Genomic DNA, 24,823 nt, shown 5'->3' with positions numbered 1-24,823 from the left:
CACATCCCCTGGCAACAAGTTTCTCAGGGTGACTGTGTGTTGTGTGAAAAAGTACTTCCACGTGTCTGTATTAGACCTGCTTCCTATTGATTCCATCAGGCAGCCCCTGGTTTATTATTGTGGGAAAGGGTAAAGACCACGTCTCTATTCACTTTCTTCACCCCAGTCATCATTGTATAGACTCTGTCATATCCCCCTTAGCCGTCTCTTTTCTAAACCAAACAGCCCTAATCTTTTTTCTCTCTCCTCAAATGGAAGCGGTTCCATACCCGTGATCATCTTTGTTACCCTTTTCTCTGAGCCTTTTCCAGTTCCACTCTGCCCTTTTGGAGAAGGGGCGACCAGACCTGCAGGCAGTATTCAAGGTGTGGGCGCACCATGGATTTATATAGAAGCATTGTGACATTTTCTGTCAGACTATCTATCCCTTTCCTAACGGTTCCTGACGTTCTGTTAGCCTGGGGACAGGCTGTTTCTGCAAAATTATAATTTTTTGTGAAAAAATTTCAATTTGGCCAGAAAACATTGATTTTCTGTTGGGGAAATTGAAAGGGAAGCTCCCGGGGCTGCCTGGCTCCCTGCCTGGGATTCTCCTGAGAGGGAATTTCTGAAAAGTTTCCTTCCCATGGAAACCTCCCATTTCCGACTTCCCTTCCAATCAGGAATGAAACCACTTCCAGGAATAACACATTTTCTGAGGGAAGAAAACTCGATTTTCCAGCCAGCTCTGGTTTGGGCAGCACGTGGCACAGCGAGGCCCCGATCCCCAGGGGGAGTGATTCTGAGCAGGCAGCTCTCGCGTGTCCATGAATAACAACAACTCTCAGCACTCACCGCCCGTCTGGTTGTGATGCTGCATCCACCTCCTGGTAAGGACTTTAGAGCGCTCCTCGTGCCCCCTGAACTGCTGGGTCTTTTCCTGGAGATACTCAGTGCCCAAGGCCTGTTCTGCCCACGGCTGGGTGGCTCTGACCTCTCGCGTGTCACTGCTGTAGTACAGGATCTGAACGTCATCCAGCCGGGCGACCATGGTGAAGTGATGGGTCCCATCTTCGTTGATGACGGCTGTGACTAGCACGGCCAGGCTGTGGCGCCCTAAAGCAACAGAAGTGAGATTGAGTTAACGAGCAGCTTCCTCCCTTGTTCAGGGGACACCAGGGCTGCCCAGTGGGGACCAGCAGAGACCTCCCACCCCCAGCCACGTCCCCCTGCCCTCAGCCCCATCCTGGGCAAGGGACAAGCTGGGATCTGTCAGTGACTCACAGGAATCAGGAAGGACGATCTCTCAGCCTGCACCTCTGAAAGCCGGTGGCTTGTTTAGGGGGTCAGACATTGGTGGGACATTCATTGCCCCCTCAATTCTCCCCTCCTCGCCCCCCGAATGGGCAAATGCTTGCATCAGAACTAGGGTGTTTGTGGCCTGTGTACTTGTCTGTGGTGTGTGCATAGGGTGTGTATGTGTGTGATGTCTCCCCTTGTGTACGTGTCGGGATGGAGGGGCACATGTGTGTGCAAGGCTCTTCGTTGTCCGTTTTTACTGATTTTTACCAATAAATTCCTGGGTTTGACAGAAGCCGTTATTTGGTGTTTACTGATTTTCACCCCAATTTTGGCTCACTCAGGCACACGGAAATACTGATTGTGGTAAAAAAATCCAACCCGTGACAGCCGGTCCATGTGTTTGTGTGAATAATAAATGAGTCTAAGTGTGAATGCAAAGCTACCTGTTAACGCAAGGCAATGGAGAGGAAGTTGCAAACACTCCCCCCCCCACACACCCCGTTACTGTGCAGTCCATGAAATGAACCACAGCATTAGATTCCTTTCACTTTAAACACTCAGACTTTTCTCTCTTTGTTGCTTTTTTTCCTGCCCTCCTGTCTCCCAGGTGTAACCCCAAGTTTTCTTCCACCTTAGCTGAGCCTGGTGCCCCTCACCACCCATCTGAGTGTCAGGGAGTGTGGGGGAATCAGGCCCTGCACCCCCGGCTCCCTGCGATTCACCAGGACTCTCAGCCAGCCAGTAAAGCAGAAGGTTTATTTAGACGACAGGAGCACAGTCCAACACAGGTTTTGCAGGCACAGATAACAGGATCCCCCCAGTTAGGTCCATTTTGGGGGCCCCACAGCCCCCCCCTCGGGGATCAGAGCCCGGTCCCCCTGCCTCCCGTCTGTTCTCCAGCCCACTCCAATCTGCCCAGCCCCCTCCGGCCCCTCCTCTCTCCTCTGCCTCTTTCCCGGGCCAGGAGGTCACCTGACCCCTTTGTCTCCAACAGCTTTAGATGCACCTTTGCAGAGGGGGGCCCAGGCCATCAGTTGCTAGGAGACAGAGTGTCAGGCATTTAGGTGCACTGGCCCCTTCCTCTGCAGCAATCACACCCCCTGATCCCACCACCTGGATATTAAGAACTGCACAGGGGACACTGAGGCACCAACACAGCATTCACGGCACCCCAGTAAGAACAGTCCCACTTCGTCACACCTCCCATCTCCCAGGTGTAACCCCAAGTTTTCTTTCCACCTTAGCTGAGCCTGGTGCCCCTCACCCTCCATCTGAGCTACTGCAGAACCCTGCCAGAGCCGGGGTACCAGGGGTAACCGGAGCTCACCCATTTCCCAGCGGGGAACATGGAGTTTCGCTGCGGTTAGGTGACCCACTGCTGTTTTTCCCACGACATCACTGCCCGCGAGGGTCGCTGGGCCGGTCCCCCTCTGCTCCAACTTACCCCTATGGGTCGGGGGGGGATCTTGGGCTGGGGGTTGGGGATTTCTGGCAGGCCCCCAGAGAAGGACGGGCGGTTGTGGGGGGCTCAGGCCCGTGGAGGAGAACGGAGCCGAGAGGCTGGAGGGTTAAGGAGCAGAGCCCTTGGCAGCAGGCCCTGCAGAAAGTTCTCGCTGGCAGGTCATCCCCCCCCCACTGTGTTTCCAGCTGATTTTCCCTTGTCTGCCTCCCCCCAACCCCCCCAGGTGCTGCTAGTGCAGCTAGTGCCTGACCCCCTTTGCCCCGGCTCTACTCACCATCTGCTGCTGCTGCCCCCAGCACAGCCCCAGGGCGACACCCAGGGCTATGGCTCCTGTGCTGGGTCAGGGGTTTCCCCCAGTCTGGAGATGAACAAACCCCCCAGCTCCAGCCCCTGGGAATCTGCAGCCTCCCCACCCCATCACTTTCCCTTTCCCAAGTGTTGCTAATCACAAGCCCAGCCGGCCAATCAGAATGTGGGGCAGGATCTTGCTGGCAGTATCCCAGCAGAACTGGATATGGGATACTCAATGGGTAGTGATCAATGGCTCCATGTCTAGTTGGCAGCTGGTATCAAGCGGAGTGCCGCAGGGGTCGGTGCTGGGGCTGGTTTTGTTCAACATCTTTACTAATATTCTGGAGGATGGCATGGACGACCCTGGCAGAGAGGTGGTGAACTCAAAGATTGGCACGCTAGGAGTCTCCCTCCCTGGAAACCGTGGAGAGCGGTGAGCACCCCAGCCTGTGAGTGGCCAGCAGGAAGACGTATGCCAAGTGTCTTAAGAGTGACCTGGTCAAGCTGTACAAGGAAAGGGGGTTTTGCTTTCAGTTTTGGGCTGGGTGGTGCAATGCAGGGAACCCCAAGCTGGGGTCTAAGCTCCCTGAACCCCCCCACAAAGGACTTGATTGAGGGGTCCTGGTTGTACCTACACGCTTTGCTTGGGACTATGTCCTGTCATCTAATAAACCTTCTGTTTTACTGGCTGGCTGAGTCCCGGTGAATCGCAGGAAGTGGGGGTTGCAGGGCCTTGACCCCCCCACATTCCGTGACAACTAAACTGGGAGGAGTGGTTGATACGCTGGAGGGTAGGGATAGGATACAGAGGGACCTAAACAAATTAGAGGATTGGGCCAAAAGAAATATGATGAGGTTCAACAAGGACAAGTGCAGAGTCCTGCACTTAGGACGGCAGAATCCCAGGTACTGCTACAGACTAGGGACCGAATGGCTGGGCAGCAGTTCTGCAGAAAAGGACCTAGGGGTTACGGTGGACGAGAAGCTGAATATGAGTCAGCAGTGGCCCTTGTTGCCAATAAGGCTAATGGCATTTTGGGCTGTATAAGTAGGGGCATTTCCAGCAGATCGAGGGACGTGATCATTCCCCTCTACTCAGCACTGGTGAGGCCTCAGCTGGAGTACTGTGTCCAGTTTTGGGCCCCACACTACAAGAAGGATGTGGAAAAATTGGAGAGAGTCCAGCAGAGGGCAACAAAAATGATTAGGGGGCTCGCCCCTTTCTGCCTAGAAATTCAGGCCCTGGGGATGGATTTGGGCTGGGGGGGGGGATCATGTGAGGCAGCCTAGGGGTGAGGGTCCCTATCAGCACTGGGATGAAGCAGGAAGGCTCCCCTGCTGTGAAATCAAATGGACGTGCAGTGGGTCAGGGCAGAGACCTGAGGAGAGACTGAGGGATGGATGCAGACACCCTAGGAAAGAGCTGTAAGAAATGCCTGGAGCCTGGCCAAGGCAGGAATTTAACTGGGGCACCTGGCACCGGCCACTGTCAGCAGACAGGACACTGGGCTGGATGGACTATTGGTCTCACCCAGTGTGGCCGTTCCTATGCTCTTAACTGCCTCTCCCTGCTGCTTGCTATAGGTGTCCCAGGAGTGGAATAGAAGGGGGACCTGGGATCTCCCTCACAGTCCATGGAGGGATGAGTGTGAACCCCCTGAGCCGGGGGCAGAGGGACCTCTGAGCCTGGAGTTGGGCTGGCAGCCTCGTGGGAGGGTGCTGCATGTTTGTGTTGTGTTGGTGGACCCCATGCAGGGGCTGTGGAGATTCATGCCTTGGCTGGAGAGCGAAATCATTTAGAAACCCTGCCATGGTGCTGCAGAGGGAGGCAGAGAGCTGACCAGAGTGGGGAAACTGAGGCACGGCCTGCCTGGTACAGAGGGAGGGTAAGGTAGTCCTGTCACACATAGTGTTCAGAGTTGTGGGCCCTGCAGGCACCCAATGGAAGGGCGGCTGTGGATGGGGGCTCCAGAGACAGGACGGCGGGTGGCAGCCGCAAAGCTGTTCACCCCACCTTGTTCCGAGCAGACAGATGTGCAGAGCGACCAGCTGCACTAGAGGACAGCAGAGATGCATCCTGGGGAGCTGGTGATGGGCGGGCTGGCAGCACTCTGGCTACTGCCCCTCTCCAGCCATGCCCCCTACAAGGGGGTACTTGAGGAATGCTGTTACCTGCCTCACTCTCCCAGACATTCCCCTGGGCAGGGACAGTCTTTCCCCAGCCATTTCAGCCAAGGTTCATTTCACTGTGCCCCACTCCAGGGAGCGAGCGGAAATCTGGGCATGTCTGCATCTGCGTGTCCCAGACCACATTCAAAGGACATTCACTCATCCATCCTCCCTGTGCATGGAAAAGGCCCAGGTAGAGACCGTCGAATCGTGGAAGTCAACGAATGGCTACGCAGGTGGTGTCGGAGAGAAGGGTTTGGATTCTTTGACCATGGGATGGTCTTCCAAGAAGAAGGATTGCTAGGCAGAGACAGGCTCCACCTCACAAAGAGAGGGAAGAGCATCTTTGCAAGCAGGCTGGCTAACCTAGTGAGGAGGACTTTAAACTAGGTTCACCGGGGGAAGGAGACCAAAGCCCCGAGGTAAGTGGGGAAGTGGGATATCGGGAGAAAGCACAAGTAGGTGAGTGCAAGAGGGGAGGGCTCCAGCCCCATACTGGGACACTAGGACAATCAGTGAGTTATCTTACATGCCTATACACAAATGCAAGAAGCCTGGGGAACAAGCAGGGAGAACCAGAAGTCCTGGCACAATCAAGGAATTATGATGTAATTGGCATAACAGAGACTTGGTGGGATAACTCACATGACTGGAGTATTGTCATGGATGGATATAAACTGTTCAGGAAGGATAGGCAGGGCAGAAAAGGTGGGGGAGTTGCGTTGTATGTAAGAGAGCAGTATGATTGCTCAGAGCTCCGGTATGAAACTGCAGAAAAACCTGAGTATCTCTGGATTAAATTTAGAAGTATGAACAACAAGGGGGATGTCGTGGTGGGAGTCTGCTACAGACCACCAGACCAGGGGGATGAGGTGGACGAGGCTTTCTTCCAGCAACTAACAGAAGTTACTAGATCACAGGCCCTGGTTCTCATGGGAGACTTTAATCACCCCAATATCTGCTGGGAGAGCAATACAGCGGTGCACAGACAATCCAGGAAGTTTCTGGAAAGTGTAGGGGACAATTTCCTGGTGCAAGTGCTGGAGGAACCAACTAGGGGCAGAGCTCTTCTTGACCTGCTGCTCACAAACAGAGAAGAGTTAGTAAGGGAAGCGACAGTGGATGGGAACCTGGGAGGCAGTGACCATGAGATGGTCGAGTTCAGGATCCTGACACAAGGAAGGAAGGAGAGCAGCAGAATACGGTCCCTGGACTTCAGAAAAGCAGACTGACTCCCTCAGGGAACTGATGGGCAGGATCCCCTGGGAGAATAACATGACGGGGAAAGGAGTCCAGGAAAGCTGGCTGTATTTTAAAGAATCCTTATTGAGGTTGCAGGAAAAAAACATCTCGATGTGTAGGAAGAATAGTAAATATGGCAGGCGACCAGTTTGGCTTAACAGTGAAATCCTTGCTGATCTTAAATGCAAAAAAGAAGCTTACAAGAAGTGGAAGATTGGCCAAATGACCAGGGAGGAGTATAAAAATATCGCTCAGGCTGCAGGAGTGAAATCAGGAAGGCCAAATCACACTTGGAGTTGCAGCTAGCAAGAGATGTTCAGAGTAACAAGAAGGGTTTCTTCAGGTATGTTAGCAACAAGAAGAAAGTCAAGGAAAGTGTGGATGGGCCCCTTACCGAATGGGGGAGGCAACCTAGTGACAGAGGATGTGGAAAAAGCTAATGTACTCAATGCTTTTTTTGCCTCTGTCTTCACGAACAAGGTCAGCTCCCAGACTGCGGCACTGGGCAGCACAGCATGGGGAGGAGGTGACCAGCCCTCTGTGGAGAAAGAAGTGGTTCAGGACTATTTAGAAAAGCTGGACGAGCACAAGTCCATGGGGCCAGATGTGCTGCATCTAAGGGTGCTAAAGGAGTTGGCGGATGAGATTGCAGAGCCATTGGCCATTATCTTTGAAAAATCATGGTGATCAGGGGAGGTCCCAGATGACTGGAAAAAGGCTAATGTAGTGCCCATCTTTAAAAAAGGGAAGAAGAAGGATCTGGGGAACTACAGGCCAGTCAGCCTCACCTCAGTCTCTGGAAAAATCATGGAGCAGGTCCTCAAGGAATCAATTCTGAGGCACTTAGAGGAAACGAAAGGGATCAGAAACAGTCAGCATGGATTCACCAAGGGCAAGTCATGCCTGACTAACCTAATTGACTTTTACGAGGAGATAACTGGCTCTGTGGATGAGGGGAAAGCAGTGGACGTGTTATTCCTTGACTTTAGCAAAGCTTTTGATAGGGTCTCCCACAGTATCTTGCCAGCAAGTTAAAGAAGTCTGGGCTGGATGACTGGACTATAAGATGGATAGAAAGCTGGCTAGATCATCGGGCTCAACGGGTAGTGATCAATGGTTCCATGTCTAGTTGGAAGCCAGTTTCAAGCCGAGTGCCCCAAGGGTCGGTCCTGGGGCCGGTTTTGTTCAATATCTTCATTAACGATCTGGAGGATGGTGTGGACTGCACCCTCAGCAAGTTTGCAGATGACACTAAACTGGGAGGAGTGGTTGATACGCTGGAGGGTAGGGATAGGATACAGAGGGACCTAGACAAATTAGAGGACTGGGCCAAAAGAAATATGATGAGGTTCAACAAGGACAAGTGCAGAGTCCTGCCCTTAGGATGGAAGAATCCCATGCACTGCTACAGACTAGGGACCGAATGGCCAGGCAGCAGTTCTGCAGAAAAGGATCTAGGGGTTATAGTGGATGAGAAGCTGGATATGAGTCAGCAGTGTGCCCTTGTTGCCAGGAAGGCTAACGGCATTTTGGGCTGTATAAGTAGGGGCATTGCCAGCAGATTGAGGGACGTGATCATTCCCCTCTATTCGACATTGGTGAGGCCTCATCTGGAGACTGTATCCAGTTTTGGGCCCCACACTACAAGAAGGATGTGGAAAAATTGGAGAGAGTCCAGCGGAGGGCAACAAAAATGATTAGGGGGCTGGGACACATGGCTTATGAGGAGAGGCTGAGGGAACTGGGATTGTTTAATCTGCAGAAGAGAAGAATGAGGGGGGATTTGATAGCTGCTTTCAACTACCTGAAAGGGGGTTCCAAAGAGGATGGATCTAGACTGTTCTCAGTGGTGGCAGATGACAGAACAAGGAGCAATGGTCTCAAGTTGCAGTGGGGGAGGTTTAGGTTGGATATTAGGAAACACTATTTCACTAGGAGGGTGGTGAAGCACTGGAATGGGTTACCTAGGGAGGTGGTGGAATCTCCTTCCCTAGAGGTTTTTAAGGCCTGGCTTGACAAAGCCCTGGCTGGGATGATTTAGTTGGGGTTGGTCCTGCTTTGAGCAGGGGGTTGGACTAGATCCCTCCTGAGGTCCCTTCCAACCCTGAGATTCTATGATTCTATGGGCTGGTCTACACTAAGGGGGGAAATCGATATAAGATATGCAACTTCAGCTACGTGAATAACATAGCTGAAGTCGAAGTATCTTGTATCGAATCACTTACCCGTCCTCACGGCGCGGGATCGATGTCCGGGGCTCCCCATGTCGACTCCGCCACCGCCGTTCGCAGTGGTGGAGTTCCGGAATCGATAGAAGCGCGTTCGGGGATCGATATATATCGCGTCTAGATGAGACGCGATATATCGATCCCCGAGAAATCGATCGCTACCCGCCGATACGGCGGGTAGTGAAGACGTAGCCTATGATTCTATGACATTATCAAGGATGCAAACGCTGCAAACCACAGCATGAGGCCTTCCTCAGCATCCCCTGAGGCAGATGATGGCAGAGCCAGGGATGAACCCACATTTCCCCGAGGACGTTCCCTAGATCCCATGGCAGCAGGGCCCTGTGATCACCAGTCTGCCCCGTACGACACCAGGCCAGAGAACTGCCCCTACGTAATTCCTGGAGCAGATCTTACAGACAAGCAGCCAGTCCTGGTTCACAAACTGCCAGCGATGGAGAATCCCCCACGGCCCTGGGGCAGATCATAGAATCACAGAACTTAAGATCAGAAGGGACCATTATGATCATCTAGTCTGACCTCCCGCAAGATGCAGGCCACAAAAGCTGACCCACCCACTCCTGAAATAATTCTCTCCCTTGACTCAGCTGTTGAAGTCCCCAAATCCTGATTTAAAGACTTCAAGTAGCATATAATCCTCCAGCAAGCGACCCCTGCCCCATGCTGCGGAGGAAGGCGAAAAACCTCCAGGGCCACTGCCAATCTACCCTGGAGGAAAATTCCTTCCCGACCCCAAATATGGCGATCAGCTGAACCCCGAGCATGCGGGCAAGACTCTCCAGCCAGACCCTCTGGAAAAAGGCTAACAATATCCTATCATTGACCCATTGCACTAATTACCAGTGTGGCACTTAATTGACCTATTGACTAAGCCCGTTATCCTATCATACCATCTCCTCCATAAACTTATCTAGCTTAATCTTAAAGTCATGGAGGTCCTTCGCCCCCACTGTTTCCCTCGGTAGGCTGTTCCAGAATTTCACTCCCCTGATGGTTAGAAACCTTCGTCTAATTTCAAGCCTAAACTTCCCGACTGCCAATTTATATCCATTTGTTCTCGTGTCCACATTAGCACTGAGCTGAAATAATTCCTCTCCCTCCCTGGTATTTATCCCTCTGATATATTTAAAGAGTGCAATCATATCTCCTCTCAACCTTCTTTTGGTTAAGGAAAACAAACCGAGCTCCTCAAGTCTCCTTTCATACGACAGGCCCTCCATTCCTCGGATCATTCTAGTGGCCCTTCTTTGTACCCGTTCCAGTTTGAATTCATCCTTCTTAAACATGGGAGACCAAAACTGCACACAATACTCCAAATGAGGTCTCACCAACGCCTTATATAACGGGACTAGCACCTCCTTATCTCTACTAGAAATACCTCGCCTAATGCATCCCAAGACCGCATTAGCTTTTTTAACGGCCACATCACATTGCCGACTCATAGTCATCCTGCGATCAACCAGGACTCCGAGGTCCTTCTCCTCTTCCGTTACTTCCAACTGGTGCGTCCCCAGCTTATAACTAAAATTCCTGTTAGTCATCCCTAAATGCATAACCTTACACTTCTCACTATTGAATTTCATCTTATTACTAATACTCCAGTTTACAAGGTCATCCAAATCTCCCTGGAGGATATCCCGATCCTTCTCCGAATTGGCAATACCTCCCAACTTGGTGTCATCCGCAAACTTTATCAGCCCACTCCTACAGATGTTCCAGCGGTTAATTCCCCTTACTGGTAAAACTCTGCTGCTTACGTCCAGCGCCTGCCCATGGGCTGTGCCCACTCCCAGCAGCCCCGTGAATCTTGGCAGAGAAGTGCAGCTGTTATTGCTGGCGGGACAATTCTCCAGCCCCTCCAAACCCCCAGCCCCAGGCTGGGCTGGGCCTGACACAGCAGGGGGGCTCGTACCCAGGCCACACTTCTCAAAAGGGCCCCTGGCTTTGGGTGCCACCTTGACTCTCCTGGGGCGCGTGAACCAGAGCCAGCCCTAGGCCCCTGGGGCTCTGCACGGCCGCCCTTCCACCTCACTGCCCCCTGCAAACGGGGACACGGTGCAGCTGGGCCCTGGTTCCCCAGGCCTCAGGCCCTCCCCAGCCCCTCCCGTACTCACCCCCAGCAGCCGCTGCCCCCAGGAGGCACCAACAGACCCCCAGGGCGACAGCCAGGCCCATGGTTCCTGCGCTGGGGAGGGGTCTCACCCTCTGGCCTCTCGGAAGCAGCGGGCGAGCCAGCCGGCAGAACTTTGCTCACTGTGGACTTTGCTCCCTGCACGCCCAGGCAGTGCCAGGACCGAGGCCTGACTGGAGCAGGGAGCAGCCGTGTGCCAGGGGCGGCTCCCTGCAGGGCGTGACGTGTGCTGTGTGCACAGCTAATCCTGGCACCTAATAGGCCAGTGTCCCCGTGCGCCCTGTCAGGGCTTCCCTCGCCCTCCCTTGGTTCTTGTCACGCAGACAGAAAGCAGAGGGCCAGCGTTCAGAGTGCAGGCGATGGGATGTTTATTGGGCATAACCACAGCTCTGTACACCAGTAGATGTTCTTCCCTCTTTTCCCCACCTCTTCCTTAGTAGGCCCCACCCCTGCCCCACCCCTTCTCCAAGGCCCTGCACCCACTCACTCCATCGTCCCTCCCTCCATCTCTTGCTCTCCCCCACATGGGTGGCAGGTTTGTAGAAATGTTGGTGGTGCCCAGAACCCGCCCCCCCAACTCTGCCCACCCCAAATTCCACCCACCCATCTGCCTAAGGCTCTGGGAGGGGGTTGGGTGGGGGGAGGAGGTCTGGGGTGCAGGTCCTGGGGTGGGGATTAGGGTGCAGGAGGGGTGCAGGGTGCAGGCTCTGGGATGGAGTTTGGGTGCTGGGTGCAGGCTCTGGGCTGGGGCAGGGGGTGGGTGTGCAGGAGAGGGTGAGGGGTGCAGGCTCTGGGATGGAGTTTGGGGGTGGGAGGTGGTGCAAAGGGAGGGGGTTCAGGCTTTGGAAGGGAGTTTGAGGGCAGGAGCGGATGTGTAGGAAGGGGGAGGGGGTGCATGCTCTGTGAGGGAGTTGGGGGATAGGAGGGGGTGCAGAGGTGAGGGCTGTGGGGCTGAGGATGAGGGGTTCATGCTGCGGGGGGGCTCAGGGCTGGGGCAGAGGATCAGGGTATGGGGGGATGAGGGCTCTGGCTGGGGCTGAGGATCAGGGTGCGGGAGGGATGAGGGCTCTGGCTGGGGCTGAGGATCAGGGTGCGGAGGGATGAGGGCTCTGGCTGGGGCTGAGGATCAGGGTGCGGGAGGGATGAGGGCTCTGGCTGGGGCTGAGGATCAGGGTGCGGGGGGATGAGGGCTCTGGCTGGGGCTGAGGATCAGGGTGCGGGGGGATGAGGGCTCTGGCTGGGGCTGAGGGTTTGGGGCATTGGGGAGGCTCAGGGCGAGGGAGGAAGGGCAGGGTAAGGGCTGCCTGCCTTGCAGTTAGTGGAGGGCAGGTGCTAGGACTCTGGGGCAGCAGACAGCAGTTCTGCCGGGAGCTGCTCTACTCCTGCAGCAGGAGCAGGCAGGGGAGAGGCATCGCGCTGATTCTGTCAGGCAGGGACGCGGCGGGGAGGGGGCAGGTGGAGGCCAGGGCCTGATCCAGGCAGGGACGCGGCGGGGCAGGGAGGAGGACGGGGCTTAGTATTTGGTAGTAGTTATAGGTCATAATAAATGTGGCATCTTTGTCTTGACCCCTAAAATGATCCTGTGTAGTTTTGTCTGTACAACAAGGGGTGCAGGCTCTAGACAGATGACACTGATCTCAGGCGGCTCCCCGAAAGTTGCCAGCATGTCTGGCTCGGAGGTGGCCAGGGGGCTCTGTGCACTGCTTCTGCCTGCAGGCACAACCCCCACAGCTCCCATTGGCCGCAGTTCCCAACGAATGGGAGCTGTGGAGCCGGTGCTCCAGCCGGGGACAGCATGCGGAGCCCTCCCCCGCCCCTGCCATCCCTACACCTAGGAGCTGAGGGACATGTCACTGCTTCCGGGGAGCTGCCCGGAACTAGGTAGGGTGAGGAACCTGCCTGCACCGCCGATCAGACTTTTCACGGCCCGGTTGGCGGTGCTGATCGGAGCGCCAGGGTCCCTTTTTGACCGGGCATTCCAGTCGAAAGCCAGACACCTGGCAACCCTACGGGGGAGCTGGGCTGATTCAGCCCAGCAAAGAGCAGTTGGGGAGGGGATAGAATCGCTCTGGGTCAGGACACCAGGGCACAGGTATCAGGGAGGGAGACAAGCGGCTGGCACTGAAGGACGATGTTACCTCCCTGGTTACTCAGAAGTTCAAACAACACAGTTCCCTTAAAGTGCCCAGCCTTGGGCCTCCATCCAGACACACCTGTCAGATATGATGATGGTTCCTGAAAATCCTATCATCGTATAAAAGAAAAGGTTCTTCCAATCCCAAAGGACCAAGCTTCAGACCCAGGTCAAATGATAACTTAGAACTTAATGATCTCCTGAGGTCCCTTCCAACCCTAATAATCTATGATTCTATGATCTTACCCAAATGACATGCTTACAGTCAATTCTTATTAACTAAACTGGAATTTGAAATCCAAAGCAGATCTGAGATGAAGTGGGATCATGTCCCAGGGTTTTTATACATTTCCAGCAGCCTCTTGGCCTGAGAAAACAATCGGCTTAACTCCTTCTCCCAAACATCCTGGCAATTAGCACAGGGTAATTTATCCATTAAACAGTTCAGTTCAGTTATCACAACTTTTAAAGAGATGCAGAGACAATAATACTATTTCACTTAAGTATTTTCCTAAATGTTAATATTCCCTTTTTTTGATTTTTTAATCAAAGCTCTAGCAATAGACAAGACTTGTTTGCTGACATCACAAGACCTGGGCAAACATCTCCCCTTCTACCTCTAACAATGCAGACTTGCATTTCACAGCTCAATTCATTTACAGATCTTCCTAACCAGGCTCTAAAGTTCGGCCCTGGGTCAGGTCAGTCTGGGAGGTGATTAACTCTTTCTGGCCCTGTCACCTTTCAATGAGATGTTATATTACACTCATAACGTCACAAGCCGATCAGCGGCACTTCGGTGGCAGCTCAAAGAGGAAGAGAGGGACTGAGGGACCCGCCGCTGAAGACCCAGACGTGCCACCCCAATAGCGGACGGAGGGCCGCCCCTTTGTATTAGCCGCCCCAAGCACCTGCTTCCTACGCTGGTGCCTGGAACCGGCTCTGGGGCTGAGCCACTGAGTCTCCCAATGTCAGAGCCAGCTCTGAGCCCATGTCTGCAGCAGGAGCGGCTGACGGACGCGGACCTGTCCCCCTCTGGCGCGGCTGAGGGAATGGCCGACTGCGTCTCTCCTCTGATTTCTGCTCCAACTCTGCATTTCTGCAGAGATTTAAATATTGCTGCTGGTCCAGGCTGGCGTTGTGCTGGTGCTGCCAAATCACAGACCAAGGAGAGGGGCCCTGCCCACGGGGGTCACAATCGACTGTGGTTTCTATCTGCTCTAAGAACAGGAGTACTTGTGGCACCTTGATTTCAACAATTTCCATCCCACCATCAACATTAGCCTGGACCAATCCACACAAGTGGTCCATCTCCTTGACACTACTGTGCTAATAAGCGATGGTCACATAAACACCACCCTATACCGGAAAGCTACTGACCGCTATACTTACCTACATGCCTCCAGCTTTCATCCGGACCACAGCACACGATCCATTGTGTACAGCCAAGCTCTACGATACAACCCCATTTGCTCCAACCCCTCAGACAGAAACAAACACCTACAAGATCTCTATCAAGTGTTCTTAAAACTACAATACCCACCTGGTGAAGTGAAGAAACAGATTGACAGAGCCAGAAGGGTACCCAGAAGTCACCTACTACAGGACAGGCCCAACAAAGAAAATAACAGAACGCCACTAGCCATCACCTACAGCCCCCTGCTAAAACCTCTCCAGCGCATCATCAAAGATCTACAACCTATCCTGAAAGATGATCCCTCACTCTCACAGACCTTGGCAGACAGACCTGTCCTCGCTTACAGACAGCCCCCCAACCTGAAGCACATACTCACCAGCAACCACACACCATACAACATAAACACTAACCCAGAAACCTATCCTTGTAACAAAGCCCGATGCCAACTCTGTCCACATATTTATTCAGGGGACACCATCATAGGACCTAATCACATCAGCCACACCATCAGGGGCTCGCTCACCTGCACATCTACCAACGTGATCTATGCCATCATGTGCCAGCAATGCCCCTCTGCCATGTACATTGGCCAAACCGGACAGTCTCTGCGCAAAAGAATAAATGGACACAAATCTGACATCAGGAATCATAACATTCAAAAACCAGTAGGAGACACTTCAACCTCCCTGGCCATTCAGTAACAGATTTAAAGGTGCCAGTTTTGCAACAGAAAAGCTTCAAAAACAGACTCCAACCAGAAACTGATGAACTTGAATTAATATGCAAAATAGATACCATCAATTTAGGCTTGAATAGAGACTGGGAATGGCTGAGCCATTACACACATTGAATCTATTTCCCCCATGTTAAGTATCCTCACAGCTTCTTGTCAAACTGTCTAAAATGGGCTATCTTGATTATCACTACAAACGTTTTTTTCTCCTGCTGACAATAGCGCATCTTAATTAATTAGCCTCTTAGAGTTGGTTGAGCAACTCCCACCTTTTCATGTTCTCTGTATGTGTATACATCTCCTCACTATATGTTCCAGTCTATGCATCCGATGAAGTGGGGCTGTAGCCCACGAAAGCTGATGCTCAAATAAATTTGTTAGTCTCTAAGGCCTGGTTTACACTGGGGCGGGAATTGATCTAAGAATAGCGTAGCTGAAGTCAATGTATCTTAGGGTATGTCTACACTACAAGAGTAGTTTGATTTAACTTGGGTCGAATTTGTGGATTCGACCTTATGAATTCGAATTTGTGTATCCACACTAAGGACACTAATTCGACTTTGTGAGTCCACACTAACGGGGCAAGCGTCGACATTGGAAGCGGTGCATTCTGGGCAGCTATCCCACAGTTCCCGCAGTCCCCGCTTCCCATTGGAATGCTGGGTAGAGCCCCCAATGCCTGCTGGGGGAAAAAATGTGTCGAGGGTGGTTTTGGGTAACTGTCATCATTGAACCGTCACTCCCGCCCTCCGTCCCTGAAAGCGCCGGCGGGAAATCTGTTAGCGCACTTTTCTGGTCAGTGACAGCGCGGACGCCACAGCACTGCGAGCATGGAGCCCGCTGCGATCATCGCTGCACTTATGGCCATTGTCAACTCCTCGCACCTTATTGTCCACCTCTTCCACAGTCAGCTGCTGAGAAATCGGGTGAGGAGGCTCCGGCAGCGCGGTGAGGACATGAAGTGTCAGAGCGGCACAGACCTCTCACAAAGCACGGGATCCCGCGCCGCGGAGATTATGGTGGCAATGGGTCACGTTCGTGCTATGGGACAGCGAGTCTGGGCCCAGGAAACAAGCATGGACTGGTGGGACCGCATAGTGCTGCAGGTCTGGGATGAATCACAGTGGCTGCGAAACTTCAGGATGCGTAAGGGCACTTTCCTTGAACTGTGTGACTTGCTGTCCCCTGCCCTGAAGCGCCAGGACACCCGGATGCGAGCAGCCCTGACTGTGCAGAAGCGAGTGGCCATAGCCCTCTGGAAACTTGCAACGCCAGACAGCTACCGGTCAGTAGCGAACCACTTTGGCGTGGGCAAATCTACCGTGGGGGTTGCTGTGATGCAAGTTGCCCACGCAATCGTTGACCTTCTGCTCTCAAAGGTAGTGACCCTGGGAAATGTCCAGGTCGTCATAGTTGGCTTCGCCGCGATGGGATTCCCAAACTGCGGTGGGGCTATAGATGGGACTCTGTGATGGAGTAGGGACTGTTTGTGTGGTTGATAGGTGAGAGCCAGGTATTCAGCTGTAACATGAACCTGGCCTGGGGGAGGGGAGGTTGTCACCTCTGGCTGGGGCGAGACAAAGAGAAGGGTGGAGTAGAGTCAGTCTTCAGTTTGGGAGCTGGGTGGTGGGTTTTCAGGGGATCCTAGGCTGGGCTAACTCCACCAGAGAGGTCCTTTGGGGCCATCTGCCTGTCCCAAGTCAGGGTAAAGGAGGAGGGTTGGGCGTGGGGCTAGCAACTCCACCCTGTAAAAATCAGCTTGCTACAGAAACGCCAACAATAGAGTTAACAGAGACTTTTAGCCTGGAAAAAGAAGGGTCTTCAACTCGAAGATGCATGACACTGGGTGGTGAAAGCCACGAGGAAGCCACTAAGCCGATCACCCTTCTTACAACCAGGAGGATTACCATCGGCACATGGAACGTGAGGACCATGTACGAGTCAGGAAAGACGGCGCAGGTTGCAGCAGAGATGAGGAGCAACAACCTGACCCTACTAGGCATTAGCGAGACAAGATGGACGCAAGCTGGACAGAGACGACTGTTGACAGGAGAGCTGTTGCTGTATTCAGGACATGAAGAGAGCGACGCACACCACACACAGGGAGTAGGCTTCATGTTGTCCAAGCAGGCACAGAGAGCACTGATTGGTTGGGAGGCACATGGTCCCAGGATCATCACAGCATCCTTCAGAACTAAAATGAAGAGGATTAAGATGAATGTTGTTCAGTGCTACGCTCCAACCAATGACAGTGAAGAGGAGGACAAAGACTACTTTTACAACAGACTCCAGGAAATATTAGAGACTCTCCCAGACAAAGACATTACCATCCTTATGGGAGACTTTAATGCCAAAATTGGACCTGATAACACAGGATACGAACAAGTCATGGGGACCCATGCTCTGGGAGAGATGAGTGAGAATGGAGAGAGATTTGTGGATCTGTGTGCACTTAACAATCTGGTCATAGGAGGCAGCATCTTTCCTCACAAGCGGATCCACAAGAGTACCTGGGTATCGCCAGCAGGCATCACAGAAAACCAGATCGACCATGTCTGCATTAGCAAGAAGTTCAGAAGATCCTTGCAGGACGTTAGAGTTAGAAGAGGAGCAGACGTGGCGTCCGACCATCACTTAGTGGTGGCCAGATTGAAGCTGAAGCTGAAGAAGAACTGGATAGACGCGTCAGACAGAAGAGTGAAGTACAACGTCAGCCTTCTGAAGGACCATAAGACCAAGGAAGATTTTGGATTGACGCTGAAGAATAAGTTTTCAGTACTACAGGATCGGTCTGAGGAAGAGGAAGACAGTGTACTCAACAGATGGCAGAAAGTGAGAGACACACTTAGGTCAGCATGCCAGGAAGTGCTTGGAATTAAGAAACACCAGCAGAAAGAGTGGATCACAGCAGAGTCCTTGACTAAGATAGAAGACAGAAAGAAGAAGAAGGCAGCAGTCAACAACAGCAGGACTAGAGCAGCAAAGGCCAAAGCTCAAAAAGAGTATGCTGAAGCTCACAGAGTAGTGAAGAGGAGTATTAGGAAGGATAAGAGAGATTATGTGGATGGACTGGCAGCAGAAGCGGAGCAGGCAGCATACAGCGGCAACATGAAACAGCTGTACGATACTACCAAGCGACTGTCTGGAAAGTTCAGCAAGCCAGAACGTCCCGTTAAAGACAAGCAGGGAAAGTCTATAACAGGAATAGAACTACAGATGAACAGATGGGCGGAGCACTTTGAGGAACTCCTGAACAGACCAGCACCACCAAATCCACCAGACATCGACCCAGCCAACGAGGACCTCCCAATCAATTGCGATAAACCAACCAGAGACGAGATCAGAAAAGCCATCACCATGATGAAGAACAGGAAGGCGGCTGGACCTGACGATATCCCAGCAGAGGCCCTGAAAGCAGACCTGGATGCCTCAGTGGAAATGCTGTACCCCCTCTTTGAGAAAATATGGGAAGAAGAAGTGATTCCGGCTGACTGGAAAGAGGGATATCTCATCAAAATCCCCAAGAAAGGAGACCTCAGCAACTGTGCCAACTATAGAGGAATCACACTCCTGTCGGTGCCAGGGAAGGTCTTCAACCGAGTCCTCTTAGAGAGAATGAAGGATGCCGTCGATCCACAGCTACGAGATGAACAGGCAGGTTTCCGGCAGAACAGATCATGCACGGACCAGATAGCAACGCTCCGCATCATAGTCGAGCAGTCTATGGAGTGGAACTCCTCGTTGTACATCAACTTTGTTGACTATGAGAAAGCATTCGATAGCGTGGATCGAGAGACCCTCTGGAAGCTCCTTCGGCACTATGGCATCCCAGCAAAGGTGGTCAACCTGATCAAGAATTCATACGACGGCATACACTGTAGAGTGATCCATGGAGGGCAGCTCACAAACAGCTTCCAGGTGCGAACCGGAGTCAGACAAGGATGCTTGTTGTCACCACTTCTCTTTCTTCTCGTCATCGATTGGATTATGAAGACATCCACTTACAAGCGTAGGAATGGAATCCAATGGTCATTGTGGACCCAGCTTGATGACCTGGACTTTGCCGACGACCTTGCACTCCTTTCGCACAGTAAACAGCAGATGCAAGAGAAGACCAACGTAGTGGCAGCCACGTCATCACAGGTTGGCCTCAACATCCACAAGGACAAGACCAAGATCCTTAGGATCAATTCCATCAGCAACGACCCAGTCACACTGAATGGAAGCCCCCTGGAAGAAGTGCAGTCCTTCACCTACCTAGGTAGCATCATCGACCAGCAGGGTGGCACAGACGCAGACATCAAAGTAAGGATTGGTAAGGCAAGAGCAGCCTTCTTACAGCTCAAGAACATCTGGAGCTCCAGAGAGCTGTCTTTGGCAATAAAGATTCGACTGTTCAACTCCAACGTGAAATCAGTCTTACTGTATGGAGCTGAAACCTGGAGGACAACCAAAACAACCACCAGGAAGATCCAGACCTTCATTAATAGCTGCCTCAGAAGGATTCTCCAGATCCGCTGGCCAGACACCATCAGTAACATCCACCTCTTGGAGAGGACCCATCAACTCCCAGCAGAGGAAGAAATTAGAAGGAGAAGGTGGGGCTGGATAGGACATACACTACGCAAGCAGCCAACCAACATCACCAGACAGGCACTGCAGTGGAACCCCCAAGGCAAGCGGAAAAGAGGCCGCCCAAGAAATACCTGGCGACGCGACCTTCAGGTTGATAGCAAAAAAATGGTCTATACCTGGAACCAGCTAGAGCGAATGGCCCAGGATAGAAGACTCTGGAGATCTGTTGTTGGCGGCCCATACCCCGGTTGGGGTGACGGGCATGAATGAATGATGATAGGCTGGGCTCCAAGCACCCTGAACCCCCCAGAAAGGCCAGATTGAGGGGTCCTGGCTCTGAACCCAAGCTGGGCTGTATCATGTGTTCCTGTTGTTCAATAAACCTTCTGTTTTACTGGCTGGCTGAGAGTCACTGTGAGTCCAGGAAGAGGGGCACAGGGCTGGACTCCCCCACACTCCATGACAACTGGTGGTAGCGGTGGGATCGGCGGCACCCCGTGGATGGCGCTTCCTGCAGTAAGTGACTGGGGAGCAGTAAAACGAAGGGGCGATTCACCCCTGGGCGAGTGTGGCCAGAGAGCAGGACTTTGCAGTAACAGGGTCCCCCGGGGGATCACAGCAAGCGGTCCCCAGGGCGGAGGAGGCTGCAGCTCGACCCTGGCAGAGAGGGGGTGACCTCAAGGACTGGCACACTAGGGGTCCCCCTGGAACCCATGGAGAGCGGCGAACACCCCAGCCTGCGAGCGGCCAGCAGGAAGATGTATTCCCAGAAGCACAAGTGTGAGCTGGTGGAGCTGTGCAAGCAGGGGGGGCTGCGCCATGGGAAGCTCACCAAGGCCCAGCTGATTGCCCGGCTGGAGGAGAGAGATTGCAGGAATGAACCGGTCCCTGTCTCTGAGGGAAGCAGCCGGGCAGATGCAGCGCAGGCACCAGTGTCTGTCCCCGCTGGGAGTGGTCAGCCGGCCGCTGAGGGCTCCCCGAGACCCCCCACCCCTAGGCCGAGGGGGAGGGGGAGGAGGAGCCCAGCTACCGAGGGCACCGTGACCCCCCCGGCCAGCCGGGGATCGTCCCGGCGAAGCTCACCCCCCCAGCCGGGGATCGTCCCGGCGACGCTCGGCCTCCGTGGAGCGCAGGCGGCTGGACTTGGAGAGAGAGATCAAACTGAGAGAGATGGAGGAGCGTAAGGAACAGAGGGAATTTGAGGAGAGACAAAGCCAGCGTGAGCTGGAGGAGAAGCAGAACCAGCGTAAACACGAGGAGGCCCAGCGCCAGCAGGAGCGGGAGGAGAAGGAGAAGCAACGCGAATACGAGGAGAGGGAGAAGGAGCAGCAGCGCAGACATGAGCTGGCCATGGCCCAGCTGAGCAACAGTAAGGCCCCGGCTGCGGTGAGTGAAGGGGGGGCCCAAGCCTACAAAGAGCTTTGATAAGAGCTTGCTGGCCCGGCGTAAGGAGGGGGAGGACATAGATACCTTCCTGACGGCCTTTGAGAATGCCTGCGAGCTGCACCGGGTTGCCCCTGCAGACAGGATCCAGTTCCTCACCCCCTTACTGGACCCCACCGCCGTGGAGGTGTACAGCCGAATGAGAGGGGCGGAGGCGCGGGACTACAACCTGTTCAAAGAGGCCCTGCTCCGCGAGTTTGGGCTGACCCCGGAGATGTACCGGAAGAGGTTCCAGAGTCAACATAAGACCCGGGAGGTCACATACCTACAACTGGTCAACCGGGCGCAGGGATATGCCCGCAAGTGGACGGCTGGGGCCCAAACTAGAGAGGACCTGCTTGACCTGTTCATACTGGAGCACCTGTATGAGCAGTGCCCGTCGGACCTGAGGCTGTGGTTGATGGACCAGAAGCCGGAGAACCTGCAGCATGCAGGCCGGCTGGCCGACGAGTTTGTGGACCATCGGGCAGAGCATAGCAGGGAGGCGTCTCGAAGGAGCAGGTCTGCCTCAACGCAGAGAGAGAGTCACCATGGGACATCCCAGAAGGAGCCGAGGAAGGGCCCCCACCAAAGGAAAACATCTGGCGTCAGGTCCAGTCGTCCCACTCGAGGGGACCCACGAGACATGGGCTGCTATCAGTGTGGCCAACAAGGCCACATACGGGCCCAGTGCCCCAAGCTCCGGGACAAACTGAGCGGACCAACCCCCCACCGGGTTAACTGGGTAGAGACCCAGTCGGACGAGGGGCAGCGTTCGCAGGAAAGGGGGGCTGGCCGCGTACCACCTGTGAAGGAGGGAGGGGGGGGCCCGGGTCGACCCCTCCGAGGGGCTGGATGCTCCCAACCCTGAGTTTTGGGTTTACAGGGTGGCACAGGGCTGCCCCTCCGGAGCGAGTGCCTTGTTCCCCTGGAGGTAGACGGGAGGGAGGTCACTGGGTACTGGGACACGGGCGCAGAGGTGACGCTGGCCCGGCCCGAGGTGGTGGGCCTAGATCGGATGGTGCCCAACACCTACCTGAACCTGAGGGGTGTGATCGGGACCCCATTCAGGGTGCCTGTGGCGAGGGTGCACCTAAAGTGGGGGGACAAGGAGGGCCCCAAGGACGTGGGGGTGCACCCACATTTGCCCACGGAGGTGTTAATGGGGGGGGACCTCGAGGACTGGCCAAGTAACACCCAGGGTACCCTGTCCGTGAACCGTAGTCAGAGTCGACGCAGGGCTCTGCACCCTGACACCGGGGAAGGTACTCTGCCCGAGGCACCGGACCCTGACCCGGTAGGGAGGGGACGCCCAGGGGCACGGCCCAGAGAGGCTGTGGCCCCAGACCCAGCCGGTGAGAGAGAGCAGATCCCCGGCCCTGTCCCAGCGGCTGAGTACCAGGCCGCGGTGCGGGAAGACCCCTCCCTGCGGAGGATAGGGGACCTGGCCAGCCTCGGGGGGGGGGACAGACCATGGGACGAGGTGGCCGGAAAAGGTTACTGTGGGAGAAGGGGCTCCTGTACCGAGAATGGGCTCCCCCAGGGAAGATGGAGTCAGGGGGGATCAGGAGGCAGCTGGTGGTACCCCAGGAGTATCGCCACCAGCTGCTGTGCCGGGCCCATGACATTCCCCCCTCAGGGCACCCGGGAGCCTGGCGTACCCAGCAGCGGCTGCTGCAGAACTATTACTGGCCTGGGGTCTTTGCCCATGTCCGGCAGCACTGCCGCTCCTGTGACTTCTGCCAGAGGGGGAGGAAGGCCTGGGACAGGGGGGAGATGGCTGTAAGGCCCTTGCCCCGCCCCGAGGAGCCTGTCCAGAGGGGGGCCAGGGTCAAAAGGGGGGCTCTGAACCGAGAGAGCCCGAATCACAGCCCCCCAGACTGGAACGTGGGGAGAAGGCCCCAGCCCTGCGTGCACCCCAGGGGTATTGGGGTGGGGAAAGGGCACGGGCGGCATAAGGCTTCCTCCCTGGGGGCAGGAAACTGGAACGGCCTGGGGTAACTCTTCCCCCAGAACGGGGGGGACCCTGGGGCAGCCAAGGGAATGTAGGTGGGTTCGAACTTCCCCAGGTCACTGGCTGAAGTGACCCCGCTCAGTTCGGTCTCGAAGGGGGGAGAGGTGTGACGAAGTGGGACTGTTTGTACTGGGGGCTGGGTACGGAAACTGAGTTCCAGCAGCACAAATGCCTGACACTCTGTCTCCTAGCAACTGATGGCTCGGCCCCTCCCTACAAAGGTGTTGGAGACAAAAGGGGTCAGGTGACCTCGTGGCCCGGGAAGGAAGCGGAGGAGAGAGGAGGGGCCGGAGGGGGGGCAGACTGTTGTTGGCTGGGGAAACAGGGGAGCAGGGAGAAAGGGCTCTGATCCCCGAGGGGGGGCTGCAAGGCCCCAAAATTGACCTAACCGGGGGAATCCTGTTATCTGTGCCTGCAAGACCCTGTCCTGGGCTGTGTTCCTGTCGTCTAAATAAACCTTCTGCTTTACTGGCTGGCTGAGAGTCCTGGGGAATCGGCAGGGAGCCCGGGGGTGCAGGGCCTGACTCCCCCACACTCCGTGACATGTGTTAATTAGTGCGACGCACACCGGGCAACAAACCCCACTGTCAGGGGCGGCTCTAGGAAATTGGCCGCCCCAAGCAGTCATGCCTGCAGGAGGTCCGCTGCTCCCGCGGCTCGGGTAGACCTCTTGCAGGCATGACTGCGGAGGGTCCGCTGGTCCCACGGCTCCAGTGGACTTCCCGCAGCTGCGGAGGGTTTGCTGGTCCCGCGGCTCCAGTGGAGCTTCCACAGGCATGCCTGCGGGAGGTCCACCCGAGCCGCGAAACTAGCGAACCGTCCGATGACTGCGGAAGGTCCGCCGGACCTGCCGGCAAAATGCCGCCCCACGCGCGCGCTTGGCGCGCTGGGGTCTGGAGCCGGCCCTGCCCGGTGTTGCCCCTCCTCGGGCCCTTTGGGCCGGCAACAGGTCTGAGCCTCAGAACAGGACGTTACATTGTCACACTGAGAGAAGGCCCTATACAGGCTGACAGTGATTCTAATTCTTTCTTTTATACCTCTACAACTAGCTAAGTGATAAGAATACACCTGAATTCTTAAAGTATAGGCCTTTGCAGACAGGCCTGAATATCTATATCCTAACAAGAACAGGAGCACTTGTGGCACCTTAGGGACTAACACATTTATTTGAGCATAAGCTTTCATGGGCTACAGCCCACTTCATTGGATTCAACGGACCATTGCGTCCAAAGAAGTGGGCTGTAGCCCACGAAAGCTTATGCTCAAATAAATGTATTAGTCTCTAAGGTGCCACAAGTGCTCCTGTTCTTTGTGCGGATACAGACAAACACGGCTGCTGCTCCGAAACCTGTATCCTAACAGCAGCAAAGAGTCCTGTGGCACCTTATAGACTAACAGACGTATTGGAGCATGAGCTTCCGTGGGTGAATACCCACTTCGTCGGATGTATTGGAGCATGAGCTTTCACCCACGAAAGCTCATGCTCCAATACATCTGTTAGTCTATAAGGTGCCACAGGACTCTGCTGCTTTTACAGATTCAGACTAAGGCCTGGTCTACACTAGGCGTTTAAACTGGTTTTAGGAGTGTTAAACCAATTTAACGCCACACCCGTCCACACTAAGAGGCCCTTTATATCAATATAAAGGGCTCTTTAAACCAGTTTCTGTACTCCTCCCTAACGAGAGGAGTAGCGCTAATAT

The 24,823-nt window shown here is 54.4% G+C and overlaps 1 protein-coding gene across 1 annotated transcript in view; it reads right to left on the bottom strand.

Moving 5' to 3' along the window:
• LOC123345791 overlaps positions 1 to 24,823 on the bottom strand; it is a 65,339-nt gene that overhangs the window by 28,173 nt on the left and 12,343 nt on the right. The window contains exon 2 of the mRNA XM_044982840.1: positions 835 to 1,095. Within this exon, the coding sequence (XP_044838775.1) occupies positions 835 to 1,095 (261 nt within the window). The remainder of the gene's footprint in view (positions 1 to 834; positions 1,096 to 24,823) is intronic.

Source organism: Mauremys mutica, chromosome 12, assembly GCF_020497125.1.
Source record: "Mauremys mutica isolate MM-2020 ecotype Southern chromosome 12, ASM2049712v1, whole genome shotgun sequence".
Lineage (NCBI taxonomy): Eukaryota > Metazoa > Chordata > Testudines > Geoemydidae > Mauremys > Mauremys mutica.
The sequence above is the reverse complement of the archived record's forward strand: the minus strand, read 5'-3'. Positions and strand labels throughout refer to the sequence as shown.